Source organism: Macaca thibetana, chromosome 12 (assembly GCF_024542745.1).
Source record: "Macaca thibetana thibetana isolate TM-01 chromosome 12, ASM2454274v1, whole genome shotgun sequence".
In the NCBI taxonomy this organism is placed as follows: Eukaryota; Metazoa; Chordata; class Mammalia; order Primates; family Cercopithecidae; genus Macaca; species Macaca thibetana.
This window is the reverse complement of record NC_065589.1, coordinates 66,961,860-66,976,939: the sequence shown is the minus strand read 5'-3', so window position 1 is coordinate 66,976,939 and position 15,080 is coordinate 66,961,860. Positions and strand designations below refer to the sequence as shown.

Below are 15,080 nucleotides of genomic sequence, written 5' to 3'. Positions count from 1 at the left end.
ATGACACTGCATAGAAAATGGCATAGAATAAAATATTTAAGCATAAATTATTTAAATCTCATTGCCCAATAATTCTTACCAATGTATTCAAATTCTTCCTTCAAAGCCATGCCATTATGAGAAAAACATTGCTGGCATATAAGTGCATACCTACACCGTAAGGAAAAATGAACAGACCAATTACAAAAGCAGACAAAGTTCATGACAGAGACTAATTTAGCCAGCATGACTAATTTATATTTTAACACAGCTAAATATGCCATAACAAATTATATGAGACTTAGTAAACCACAAACAATATTCATTAAACAAAAGTCAAAATTAACCAAAGCCCAAATTTCAAGCATTTAAAAATATAATTTATACATCAAATTTAAAATAAACTAAGCAACAGTTAAATGAATACGTCTTTACTAAGTTAGCAGAAACATATTTGACAACTGAACACTTAAATTTTGGTGTTTCCCAAAGTATAGTGCTGGGGATGAAAGCCTCCAAATCTGTGATAAGGCTGGAAAAGTTGGAACCCTCTTAGAGATTCACAATGAACATTATTAAAACCTGAGAAGTCTTGCAGCAAATAGACATATTTAATTTTGTCTAGTACAACCCAAAGATTAATTTCTATACATGATTCTTATACCTTTCCCAGTTACACTAAACATCTTCCTCATTTTCTATTTATATACTTTCTCAGTTCTCTGTGGATATACTCAACGAATACTTCACTATATCAAATGTCATTCTATTTTGAATAACATACAATTCATTACATAAACATTAAATTCTGATTCCTTTTTTAAAATAATAATTAGGAGAGCTGTCAAACATCTACTACCCTATGAATTTTTTAAAAATCTATACTTTGACAATTGCTCTGTACATATCATACGATCTTCCTAGAGTTATTTTAAGAATTGGAAAAGCATTTTGAGAACTAAGTACTAAATACATGCAAATTCCTCTTAACATTAAAAGTACTACTATCACCAAGTCCAGTACTGATACCTATAAAGCTCCATTTCTTAGAACCTATCAGAGTTGCATTATGTTTTTGCTCTTTAAGTTTAAAAGTTTCAATGAAATAATCTAGTTTCTCTAAAAGTTATAGCAGAGTTAATATTTTTTCAAAATGGATTTAGCCCAGACTATGTTGTCAAAACTTCTACTGTCAAATAATTGAATATGTACTCTTTTGCAGGGCTATAAAATATTCCATTATGCTATGAAGTCAGAAAATAGGTGCCACAAAACTGTAGAACACCTAGTGTGTGCACACACACACATCCTGTTTTCACTTTCATTTATCTACCACCCCAGTAAATATTACCTGTTTTGTGGACCATCACCAACCAGATATTCAACAATTCTATCCAAAGCACCTCGTTCTCGGGGGAGAATAGGTCTTGCTAAAGGTGGACCTGGAGGATGAAGACCTATTAAATAAATAAATACATACAAAATTTATATACATGAAATATACATAAAGTTTAATTCCATTACCCAGAACTACCCATGCTTGTTAGAACTTTTAAAAGGTTTTAACAAAATAGCAAAATAGTAATTCCTATAAATCTCTGAAGAACATTCAAGTTTTCATTAATAATACGGTACTACAAAAATAAATTTAAATATGTGCTATATTAGAACTACCTTTGCTAGTAGATTCTATAGTAGATTCCTACATAACTACTAGCAAATAAAATTATGCTTAGTTCTGTACAAACTGATTTTTTAAGTGCTCCAACTCTTAAAAGCCTACGTAATAGTAAATCAGGGGACTTCCATTTCAGGCCATAATAGAGTAACAGGAGTCAGATTTAACATCCCACCTAAAACAACTAAAATACTGTGCAAAACATATGAAGTAACAGTTTTAAAGACACTGGATATCAAGCAATGTATGTTATTGTTCCCTGAGAAGACTAAAAACAAAACATGCCCTACAACTGCCCCAGCTTATTGCCTATAGTTTCCACTTGGCAGTGAAAGTAAACCCAGGTGAAGTGTAGCAGGCTCTCATAGTTGAGGAGACAAAGCCAGAATTCTGAGGTGGCCAAGGCATATCGAGTTCACAAGAAAGGGTACCAAGCAGGAGAGAAGGCACAGAGAAACAACAACAAAGATCTGCAGAGGGTCTACTGGAGAATTCAGCAGAGTACTGACTGGTGTATGCACGTGAGAAAACTATCTGAGGATGGAGGAAAAAGACTACTCAAAAAGGTGAAAAGAAACAGCGTTTATACAGGGCCAAGAATATTGCCCATTTCCAATCAGAGTGGACAAACCTCCTAACACACAGGCCATTAGGTAAAGTATTCAGAAGGAGACTGTATTGGAATTTTTAAAACCCAGCATTCAATAAGGTAAAATTCACAATCTCTGGCATCAGATTAAAAATTACTAGACATGCCAATAAGCAGGAAAATATCACCAATAAGAAAAATCAATCAAAATTGATCCAGAAATCATGAAAATGACTGAATTAGTAGACAAATATTAAGACAATTCTTATGACTATATTTCCTATGTTTGAGAATCTAAAGATTCAGTATGCTAAGTAGACATAAAAAAACTTAAAACTTAAAAATTGAACTTCTACAGATAAAAACTACAATGTCTAGTATAAAAAAATCCAGAGATTATGTGTACAACAGTTTAGACACTGTACACAAAAAAACTTGCGAACTTTAAGACATAGCAATAGAAACCATACAAAATGATACCCAGGTGCAGTGGCTCATGCCTGTAATTCCAGCACTTTGAGAGGTCGAGGTAGACAGATCACTTGAGCTCAGGTGTTCAAGACCAGCCTTTGAGAGGTCGAGGTAGACAGATCACTTGAGCTCAGGTGTTCAAGACCAGTCTGGGCAATATGAGGAAGCCCCATTTCTACAAAAAAAATACAAAAATTAGCTAGGTGTGGTGGCATGCACCTGTAGTCCCAGCTACTCAGGAGGCAGAGGTAGAAGGACTGCTTGAACCCGCGAGGTGGAGGCTGCAGTAAGCCATGATCGTACCACTGCACTCCAGCCTGGGTGACAGCAAGACCACAGAACAATCTCAAGCAGCCTAATACATATATATATATAACTGGAGTCCATCAAGAAGAAGAGAGAAATGAAGAAAAATACAAAACTATTTAAATAATGCATATTTTCCAAATTTGATTAAATCTATAAACCCACAGATGCAAAAATATCAACAAATCCCAAATACAAGAAACATAATTTTGCTCCAACACAGTGCATGAACAAATTGCTTAAAACCAATAATAAAGAGAAAAATCTTGACTGCGTACGGTGGTTCATGCCTGTAATCCCAGCACTTTGGGAGGCCAAGGTGGGCAGATCACAAGGTCAAGAGACAGAAACCATCCTGGCCAACATGGTGAAACCCCATCTCTACTAATACAAAAATTAGCTGGGTGTGGTGACACGTGCCTGTAGTCCCAGCTACTCAAGAGGCTGAGGCAGGAGAATTGCTTGAACCTGGGAGGTGGAGGGTGCAGTGGGCTGAGATTGTGCCACTACACTCCAGCCTGAGCAACAGAGCGAGACTCTGTCTCAAAAAAAAAAAAAGAGAGAGAGAGAGAGAGAGAGAAATCTTAAAAACAACCAAAAAAAATACATTCTGTACAGAGAAAAAGATAACAATGACAGCAGACTTCTCATCAGAAAAGACTCAAGTCAGAAAACGATGAAACAGTATGTGTAAAGTTCTGAAAGAAAAAAAACTGTCAAAAATTCTATATCCAGTATGAACATCTTTTTTAAATGAAGACTTTTTCAGATATACAAAACTGAAAGAATTCATCACTAGAACAACAACAATACAAGAAATGTTAAAAAGAAGTCCTTCAGGCAGAAGGAAAGTGATAGCACATGGAAAGCAAGATCTACACAAAGGAATAAAGAATCTAAAACAGTTATCATGTGGGTAAATATATAAGGCTTTTTATTATTTAAATCACCTTAAAAGATAACTGACTGCACTCTATTATGCATTATATATAATCTAGAGATGATTTAAAGTATATGGAAGGTTATGTATAGATTATATGCAAATACCATGCCATTTCTTTTAAGAGATTTGAGCATCCGTGCATTACAGTATCCACTGGGTGATCCTGGGACCAATCGCCCACGAATATATGTTCTTTCAAGTAAATATAAAACATTTACCAATACATGGCATTCTCAGACATAAAACAAGTATCAATACACATAAGAAGATTCAAATAACACAACGTATGCTTTCTAACAATAGAATTAAATTAGAAATCAGCAGCAGATAAACATCTGAAAAATCTCCAAATATTTGGTGACTAAATAACATACATTTGAATAACCCAGGATTCAAAGAAAAAAGGAAAATTAGAAAGTATTTTGAACTGAATGAAAATGGAAAAAAAATCGAAATTTATGATATGCAGCTAAAGCAATAATGAGAAGAAAATTTATAATATTAAACACCTATATTACAAAAGAAGATAGGACTAAAATCCATAATTTCAGCTTCCATATTAAGAAACTATAAAAGAAGAGCAAATGAAACCCAAAGTACAGAATAAAAGAAATAATAAAGATCAGAGAGGGAATTAATACAATAGAAAATACAAAAATAATAAAGAAAAGCTGGTTCTTTGGAAAGATCAATATAATTGTTAACGTCTAGCCAGACTAATCAGGGAAAAAAAGATACAAACTATTAACATCAGAAATGAGAAAAATAGCATAATTCTGGATTGTAAAAACATTAAAAGAATAATTAGGGAATATTATGAGCAACTTAATGCCAATAAATTCTACAGGTTAGATAAAATGGACAAATTCCTTGAAAGACTACCAAACTACTAAAGTTCACTCAAGAAGATAAAAATAATTATTTGTTAAAATTTTGTTAGGAATTTTTGCATCTATGTTCATGTGTGATATTTGTCAAGGTTTTTCTTAAAGAAATTGAATTTTTAGTTTAAAAAAAAAGAAAAAAAACCTTTTTCTCTCAGGAAAAAAACAAAACAAAACAAAACCGGCCCAGATGCTTCAACTGGTCAAATCTTTAAAATTAAGGAAACATTTAAATTAAGGAAGAAATAATACCAATTCTACACAAATTGTCCAGAAAATTGAATAGGGAATACTTATTCATAATGTTATGAAATGAAACCGACATAACTCTGATACCAAAACCAGAAAAAGATATGACAAGGAAAAAATAAACAAAAAAAACCCACAGACCAATATTCCTAATGAGTACTGATATAAACATTTTTAACAAAATATTAGCAAATCAAAGCCAACAATATGCATATAAGATAATTCATCATGATCAAGTGAGATTTATTCCAGGAAAGCAAGTTAGTTTAACATTTAAAAATCAATGTAATTCACTATATGAACAGGCATTAAAACAAAGAAACAAAGTCCAATAAAAACATCTCAATAGCTGTAGAAACAGCATTTGAAAAAATCCACAATCTATTACTGATTTAAAAGAAAACCTTCAGCTAACTAAGAATAGATGGGCACTTCAAGCCGATAAGGAGTATTTATTAAAACAAAAAACCCTAGAGCTAACATCATGCTAAACTGTGAAAGAATAATTGCTTCTCCCATAAGATCAACAAAAAGGCAAGGATGTCCACTCCTAGCACGTCTATTAACACTGTACTGAAGGTTATAGCTCATATAATAAGATAAGAAAAATAAATAAAAGAAAACCAGATTGGAAAGGAAGAAGTAGAATTTTCTTTATTCAGACAATGTGGCTATGTAGAAAATACTACATAATCTACAAAAACGTTATACTATCTAGAGCCAATAAATTAGTTTATCAAGGTTATAGGATACAAGAGCAATATACAAAAATCAATTGTATTTCTATATACTAGCAATAACCAATTGGAAATAGTTAATAAAACAATACCATTTACAAATGCATTAAAAATATGAAATAATTAGATGTGAATTTAACCAAAAAATGTGCAAAATCTATACACCAAACAGTACAAAACATTGCTGAAAGAAATTAATGACCTAAATAAGTGAAAAGAAATATACTGTGTTCATGTAATAAATTAGACAATATCATAAGAGACTAATAGTGAGTGGGGAGTGGAGGAATAACACATAAAATTTAGTTAATTTTTATTTTATATAAAAATAATAAAAATAAAGAGTTACACATTCAAACGTTATGAATTGTAACCCTATAACCTCTGAAAACTGAAAGAGAACTATTTGCAGGAGATACTCTAAATTGAAACAACACACAGAAGGCACTGAGAAGAAAGTGACAAAATAAAATGTGATGTTTGCCTTTGTAAAACAAGACGGAATGAACATAATAAGGTTGGCAGCAATGGAGGTTTACATGGAGACTTCATAGAAGACTCTGAAACAAAATGGAACCCTATTGGAAGACGCCCTGCAATATAGGGATACAAAGGTTTCAAAATGGCTGTGACAAAATCTTTCAAGTATTCAAGATGGCTTTAGGATAGCAATACATTATACTAAATTCCTATAATTTAAAGGAATAAAAAGGAAATTTGATTTGTAAATAATCACAAACTTAAAGGCTACTACCATCTATAAAAGGGCAACTGATGTCAAAATTATAGCTATTAGTAAATAAAAGTCAGGTTCCAGACCAAGTTCTTAGTATTAGAAATCAAGTACCCTTTTTTTTTTTTTTTTTTTTTTTTTTTTTTTGAGACGGAGTCTCGCTCTGTCGCCCAGGCTGGAGTACAGTGGCATGATCTCAGCTCACTGCAACCTCCACCTCCTGGGTTCCAGCGAGTCTCCTGCCTCAGCCTCCCAAGTAGCTGGGATTACAGGCACCTGCCACAAGGCCTGGATAATTTTTGTATTTTTAGTAGAGATGAGGTTTCACCGTGGTAGTCAGGCTGGTCTCGAACTCCTGACCTCAGGTGATCAGCCCGTCTCGGCCTCCCAAAGTGCTGGGATTACAGGCGTGAGCCACTGCACCCGGCTCTCAAATACACTTTTAAGATTCCATCACTGGCAGGGCGCAGTGGCTCACACCTGTAATCCCAGCACTTTGGGAGGCCAAAGTGGGCAGATCACCTGAGGTCAGGAGTTTGAGAACAGCCTGGCCAATACGGCGAAACTCCTACTAAAAATACAAAAATTAGCCAGGCCTGGTGGTGCCCGCCTGTAATCCCAGCTACTCAGCAGGCTGAGGCAGAAGAACTGCTTGAACCCATGAGGCAGAGGTTGCAGTGAGCCAAGATCCACGACACTGCACTCCAGTCTGGACGACAGAACAAGACTCCGTCTCAAAAAAAAAAAAAAAGATTCCATCAGCTAAGTTACTGGTTTACTTGTGCTAACAACATTCAATTATTATCATCAAAAAATAAACTTGAATCCAGACATGGTCATCCCTCATTATCAAATTTTCAACTTGAATAAGCAAGCCAAATTAGATTTGGAAAGCATTTAAGCCAACTTAACTTTTGCTAGAGTATTTTACTTCTACATATTTAAAGTGAACATATCCACAAAAGAATCTGGATACATGAAATAACAGATTTCATAAAAATGTCTTAAACCTCTTGCACATGCATCTTTATATTCATGCTGTTATAGACAATGGTAATTAATACAAACATCAAAAGCAATCATTGTAGGAATACTGGTCATTTTTACACAGCTTGGCAAATTATCAAGTACCTGCTGGTTATTAATTTTCAAACATATGGGAGCTCTGTGGTCATACACATTAAATTGATTCTCTTCCACAAGTATGGCATAAAGAAAAAATTAAGTATTAATCTTCTTTATAATAAATTATTTAACTCATTCACATTTTTGGCAATGTACAATTTAAACACAGTCTTTCACACAGAAACTAATTAAAAACTTTAGTAAAACATGTTATATTTACATGATCATAAAATCTAGGCTATTATTCCTTCTATAGCCCTATTCTTACATGTACAATACAGTTTTTATTACTATATATGTTGCTAAACTTTTTGCTTAAAATAAATTAGATATACAAAGGTATATAATCCATACATTGGCACCCAAAAATGTTATTTCATTAAACAACCAGGAATTTTAATTTACAAATCATGGGTATCTCAAATCAACCAGATAACAACAGAAACATTAATTTTCAATCAATTTAACTTTTCTCAATTGCATAAAATATATGGCTGCCTTAAGTATTGTCATTATATGTCAAATTTAAAAGTATTGTTTTACATAACTATTTTAAAAGTTTTAAGATTTGTATACATTTCATTTATAGTCAGTATTCTTAATTTGTTAATAAATGAAGAGGTTTTTTAGTCTTCTAAAATCTCATGCTGCATTTGTGAAGGAAAACAGGAAAAACATCTACTGTACTACGTAACATTTCCATTTTTTAATGATTTTACTACACAAATACTCTGATTACCTGATATCAGCTACTGCCTAGCCTCAAAATCATTATTAATTATATATTAGTAATTAGTCATGAAATAACAAATTAATCTACATTAGAATTAAATAATTTAAAACAAATAATTTACTATCATATACAACAATATGACATGGAAATCTATGTAAAACAACGTGATCTGTGCTAAAGCAGTGGACTTCCATGCCCCAATCACACTCCAAAAGAAACTGCAGGGTACTATAGTCTATTACACTTCAGAATGGGATCTTCCCCTAGAGATCCACCACAGTGAAAAGAGATAATCTATAAAATAAAGACAATATGTTCATTTTAGAGCTTTATAAAATATCTATCAGAAAATACTAAGGTTCTATGCCTTAAAAAAAATCTACTAGCCCACATTAACAAAAGTATACCATAATACAGGAGTATTATTCCTGAAATATGTTGTCTTGTTTAAAAATATATGTATGGAGTTTAGCAAAAAACATCAATACATTCCAAAAGTGTTTCCTTCTATCCCCATTTTATATAAATCTGGAGGCATTCTAAAGTTGAATATAAAAAGATATGCTGTACTGTTGGCTACAGAATAATACAAAGTTTTATTGCCATTTAAACAAAGAAGCCATAACAGCTAAATGAGCTCGAGAAATAGGTTTCAGTATCGCAAGGTGCCAGCTGTAAAGAGTTATGGCTAATTGAATATGGAACTCCTGCTTAATCAGATAACTGCTCTGCTATTTCCAAATGAAATGCCATTTCCATACCATCTGAAAATGGCCCATTTTATTGGTAACCAGAGAAAACAATATAAACTGTAAATAACATTAAGTGCTCTGTTTACCCATTCCAGGCACTGAAGTAGCAGGGGATCCAAGATGTCTTGGTAACACATTTGATGGGAGGGCTGGAGTAACAGTCCTTTCTGGGGGTCCACCAGGGGCAGAACTGTCCTTTGGTGGTCCAGGAGATACTGGAACTTGTGGAGGAGGGCCCTGGTTAGGGCTTGCTGGTGTTGGAGAAAGGTTTCTTTGAGCTGCAGTTCGCTGACGAATCTCTGAGAAGAGTAAGTACATACTAGACTTAATTTCCAATATACCATATTAGCCAATATCACAAACAATTTATATTTATTAAAATTTTACAGCCCCAAAAGGCATTGTAGTGTCAAAATTACTTATAATAAGAAATCTATAATATGTGACATTGAAAACAAAGTACTCTATTTCTGAACTTACAGTTCAACTGTACGTTTATACAACAAGCTGTGATCTAAGTGTAGCTACTGATACCACTTTTCAAAACAAATTCAGTAAAATAAAGTAACCTAATTACGTGTCAAGTCTTTTTACAGTAATCTTCCTAATTATGATAAAGGAAAGAAAGTTTATCAGAATTAGTGAAAACTCCAAATTGCAGATTTGTTTTTCAAGATTTAAAAAACTAAAAACTAAGAGATAAGTGAATAAGTATATTCTGGAATTATCAAAGTAATTAATCTAAGTAGTCACAGAAATGCTGAAAAAGTATTTTTACTATTAGGAGGTACCATTTCCATTCTCCTTTATGGTATTGCTATCCTTTTGGCAAATTTGTTTTGGCCAAAACATTCAACAGATCTACTCCATATAAACAATGTTTCATCATTAATAAATCTTAAGCTTATAGTTACAGAAATTACAAGATTCTCTGTAACAGGGGTCAGCAAACATGCCAAATCCAGGCTGCCGCCTGCTTTTGTAGTTTTATTAGAACACAGGCCAGTTCTTTTGTTTACATATTGTCTATGACTGCTTTAGAAGAGTAGAGTCCTTGCAACAGAGACCACATGGCTCTCAAGGCCATTTAACTATATTTACTATCTGGCTCTTTACAAAAAAAGTTTCATGACTTGTACTCAGTAACATAAAATTAAATTCTACTATTCTCCATTCCCACCAATATTTTACTTGAATGTCAGTGGTAAGATTTCACATAAAGAAGCCTTTATACTTTTTCAATTCTACCTACCACATTAAATTATCACAAATCCTGAATTAGTGAGCTGAAACTAAATGAGTTATTTTTAATTGGCATAAATAGTAAAAATACATACGTCCAGAAGCAAAACACTTGGACTCTACTTGACAGTTAAAGATTTTCATGAAAGTTCATTGCAATTGAAAGTACAGGTCTAGCATCAGATCTTAGTTCATCCCAATCTAGTCTACTAGCTAAGAACCGGGGTCCTGAAGTCAAAAAGATTTGGCTGGAATCCTGGCGCTGGCTACATGACTTCAGATGGGTTACTTAACTTTGACAAACGCGTTATTTTATCTGTAAAATTAGGATAATATTATTAAGTAATATAATTGTTATGAGAATTAAATATGATAATGTATGTAAACTGATAGCTCACATTTAATGAATACTTACTTCAGATGACAGTTTTTGTGCACAACTCAGTATTTTCAAATGATTTTAGCTAAAATTACTGGGACCAACTAATTTTCCATTGGTTCACAATTTAGTCTTTAACCAAGCCATGGCAATAATAAATTATAAGCATAGTATCATTACAAAAATGGAAGCATCTTTATATTTTGCTACTTTCCATGCAAATTATGTAGAAAATTTCAGCTTTCACCTGAACAAATCATATCCTAACATCTGCAAATTAGCTGCTAACTTTATTTTTTACTCACAAGGAGCACCTTAATAGGTGGTTGCACATTAGGAAAACTGTTAAATGCTGCAAAATGTACTGAGATCAATAAAATCATATTAGGATTTGATAATTTAAACTGCTCATTTGAAAATAAGGTATCAAATACTGTAAATCATTTTTCAGCCAACTTTCAGGTAAAGCATAACTCAAAAAGCGGCATTTTTCTTCCAGATAAATAAAAGTTTAGCATTTATTAGACTATATAAAAGCAGCTATTATCCTTCCTCTTCATGAAGACTTGAGACTACTTCCTCTAAATGTACATTTACCCAGTGAAAATTACCTGAAATGCTTTTACTGTCACTAGTACACCACTGGAAGGTGACTAGCTAACAAAGGACACCATGTCAAGCATTCCATAAAAGAGACGTCCCTTAATAATTCTAAATCTAAACTTAGGCAAAGGGGGAAAATGTACAGCAGAGTCACAAAAGGGAGAAAATGTAGTTTCATAATTTTCAAAGGAAAAGCAAGTAACAAAAGTTACAATATCTTCAATAGTTTAAAATAACAACAAGGTACCAAATCTATATTTGGCAAAATATTATAAAATATTCTGGTAGTCTCAATTTAAAATACCTCAGATTTATCTCCTTTTAACTACTTGTGATTCACAAAGTTTTGTATTAATTACTCTAAAAAGTTTCCAGTACTCAACAAAATAGTCATATTAGATATATTCCACATTTCCTGCCTCAGTTGTAAGATACAAAGCCCCCAAAGCCCCCAAAAGAGCCACCAAGCATTCCACATGAATCTGGCAAAAAATCATAAGCAGCATGCCATAAGGTTAATTCTCAACTGGAGTATGTTTTAACACCCTCATCAATGATCAATGACCCAACAAAAATCACACTCACTGAGGATGATGACATGCCTATATTAGGTTTAAATTCAAAATGAAGCAAACAGACCCATTACCAACCTCTTTTCAAAGAGGTTATTTATTAAGAGTTATGAATAAAGTTAGTTTGGTTAGTGGGTACAAAATATAGTTAGATAGGAGGAATAAGAACTAGTGTTTGATAGTACAGTAGGGTGACTACAATTAACAATAATGTGCCATTCAAAATAGCTAGAAGAGAAGAATTGGAATGTTCTCAACATAAGATAAATGCTTGAGGTGATGGATATCTCAATTACCTTGATTTAATCATTATAAATTGTATGCAAGTATGTAACCCCAAAAATATGTACAATTATATATCAATTAAAAATGAAGCAAATAGAATCCAAATGATATATTTTTTAAACTACTATATTAAACAGAAGCTTAAATTAATGATAAAACAGCATAGCTGTGCAAAGCAAAGACTCTGGGATCAAATGGTAGTAATTTTAGCTCCACCCTGTTTATTAGATGTGTATGCCACCTTTTCCAAGTTGATGACATCACTCAGTGCAGCTTTCTCACAATGTGAATACTTACCTCTTATGGTTGTTGTAAAGATTAAATGAGAAAATCAAGACAAAGAACTCAGCCAAAGCACATGCGAAGTACTTAACGGGCAATAACTATTAGCAGAAATAGTGCGCATCTAAAGGTTCCAACGATTATAATAAATCAAAAACTAAACAACCTAGAATTTCTAAGGCAATTATTTAAAATATACAGATACTAATTTACACATTAAATGTTTCTCTAAAGTTATCTGTGAAGTCGTTTAAATGTATAAATTCACAATTTATACATTTTATATTTTGCTACTTTCCATGCAAATTATGTAGAAAATTTCAGTTTGCTATTAAATAATATTGGGATGTTTTATAATCCTCATCCCTTAATTATCAGATTTTTTAAAATACTTTTTTTATGCTGCTAGAAGGTTGTCTTTGTTCTATTATCAAGCTGTAGTAGGAAGAACACCATACAATAATGAGGAGGCCTGGATTTTCATCTAGCTAATAGTACCAGTTCCTTTATTATTATTATTTCCATAGGTTATTGAGGAACAGGTGGTTATATGAGTAAGTTCTTTAGTGGTGATTTGTAAGATTTTGGTGCACCCATCACCCAAACAGTATACACTACACCCTACTTGTAGTCTTTTATTCCCATCCCCTTCCCGTTCTTTCCCCTGAGTCCCCAAAGTCCAGTGTCATTCTTATGCCTTTGCACCCTCATAGCTTAGCTCTCACTTATGAGTGAGAACATACAATGTTTGGTTTTCCATTCCTGAGTTACTTCACTTAGAATAATAGTCTCCAAATCTCATCCAGGTCACTGCGAAAGCTGTTAATTCATTCCTTTTTATGGCTGAGTAGTATTCCATCATTCATTCATACATATATATGAATACAAAAATAAATATATATGAATACTATATATATACACATATATATATCACAGTTTCTTTACTCATTGGTTGACGGCATTTGGGTTGCTTCCACGTTTTTGTGATTGTAAATTGTGCTACTATAAACATGTGTGTGCAGTATCTTTTTCGTATAATGACTTGTTTTCCTCTGGGTAGAAACCCTGTAGTGGGATTGCTGGATCAAATGGTAGTTCTACTTTTATTTTTTAAGGAAATCTCCATACTGTTTTCCATAATGGTTGTACTAGTTTACATTCCCACCAGCAGTGTAAAAGTGTTCCCTGTTCACCACACCCACACCAACATCTACTATTTTTTTATTTTTTTTTATTATGGCCATTCTTGCAGGAGTGAGGTGGTATTGCATTTTGGTTTTGGATTTCCCTGATCATTAGTGACGCTGAGTATTTTTTCACGTTTGTTGGCCATTTGTATATTTTCTTTTGAGAATTGTCTATTCATGTTCTTAGCCCACTTTTTGACAGGATTGTTTGTTTTTTTCTGGCTCCTTACGTGAACTAAAACCCCACTATGTTCCAAATTTCCTTAACATGAGAGTGTTGGCAAAACTATAAAGGCAATATTCATATTTTCCCTAGCAGTGGTCAAAGGCTTTCTGAAGTACTGTGTCCAGTTCTAAGACTCACAAGAGAAAATTTCAGAAACTGGATTTTAGTAATGGGGGTGAGGGAATCTTTAAGCCTATTCACATATGCAGATGTGGAAACAGACTTACGGTGAATTCTGCTTTTTATACTTGTGAAAAAATTATACTATAGTATAATTTTATACTATAGTACTATAGTTAGGGCACAGGGATATATTTTCAGGTAAATTTCTATTGTTTTCAGTTCAGTATTTTTTAATTTATTTGAATGTAATTCCTTTAAATAGTCAAAATAATAAAGACATCTCTTCCTTCTACTTCCAAATTTTTCTGAAGTCCATATTCATTATATCTTCTCTTCACATTCACTCATACTAAGCTGCTCCAAATTGTGTCTACTCTATTTCGCTACCAAAATTGTACTCTCAATAGGTCAATGTCTTTTTATTGCTAAAAAATGACTTTATAACCTCTTCCTTCCTATAGAGGCAAAGCTTTTTGAAAAACAAAACAAAAAAAATTCTTCTCTGCATTTCACTTCTTAACCCAACTCAATCTGGTTTTTCTGCTCCTTTTTAGCTACCACAGTATTACCCACCACTGAAAGTATCATTGCTTTGGTCACCAACAATGTTATAATACCACTACTAATGTTGCGTTATCATAGCTACTCTTTATCAAATCCCTATTTTCTGCTAGGAACCATACTAGGCACTATATACGAATTTACTAATTTCATCTACTATTTACATCAATCCTTTGGGGTAACTCCTATCCCCAGTTTTCAAAAGGAGAAACCAAAGTTCAGTGGCTAAGTAACTTGCTAAAATTCTCACAGTAAAATAAGAGATGGAGCCAGGATTCAAATTCTAGTTTTTATGACAAAAATGCCCATATTCTCTGTGTTATGCAACCTGTCAAATTCAAAGGCCTCATTTCAGTCTTCTGCTTACTACCAGTCTAGCTCTACTTTTGACTCTGATCATTCATTCTTTTTCCTGGGCTCCTTTTTCTTCATCTACCCTTA

The 15,080-nt window shown here is 33.0% G+C and overlaps 1 protein-coding gene across 3 annotated transcripts in view; it reads right to left on the bottom strand.

Moving 5' to 3' along the window:
* LNPK (lunapark, ER junction formation factor) overlaps window positions 1-15,080 on the bottom strand; it is an 80,417-nt gene that overhangs the window by 10,585 nt on the left and 54,752 nt on the right. For all 3 annotated transcript variants that reach the window (XM_050751789.1, XM_050751790.1, XM_050751792.1), the window contains exons 9-11: window positions 9,266-9,478; window positions 1,331-1,436; window positions 80-150 (exon numbers count right to left, since the gene is read on the bottom strand). In XM_050751789.1, coding sequence (XP_050607746.1) covers window positions 80-150; window positions 1,331-1,436; window positions 9,266-9,478 — 390 coding nt within the window. The remainder of the gene's footprint in view (window positions 1-79; window positions 151-1,330; window positions 1,437-9,265; window positions 9,479-15,080) is intronic.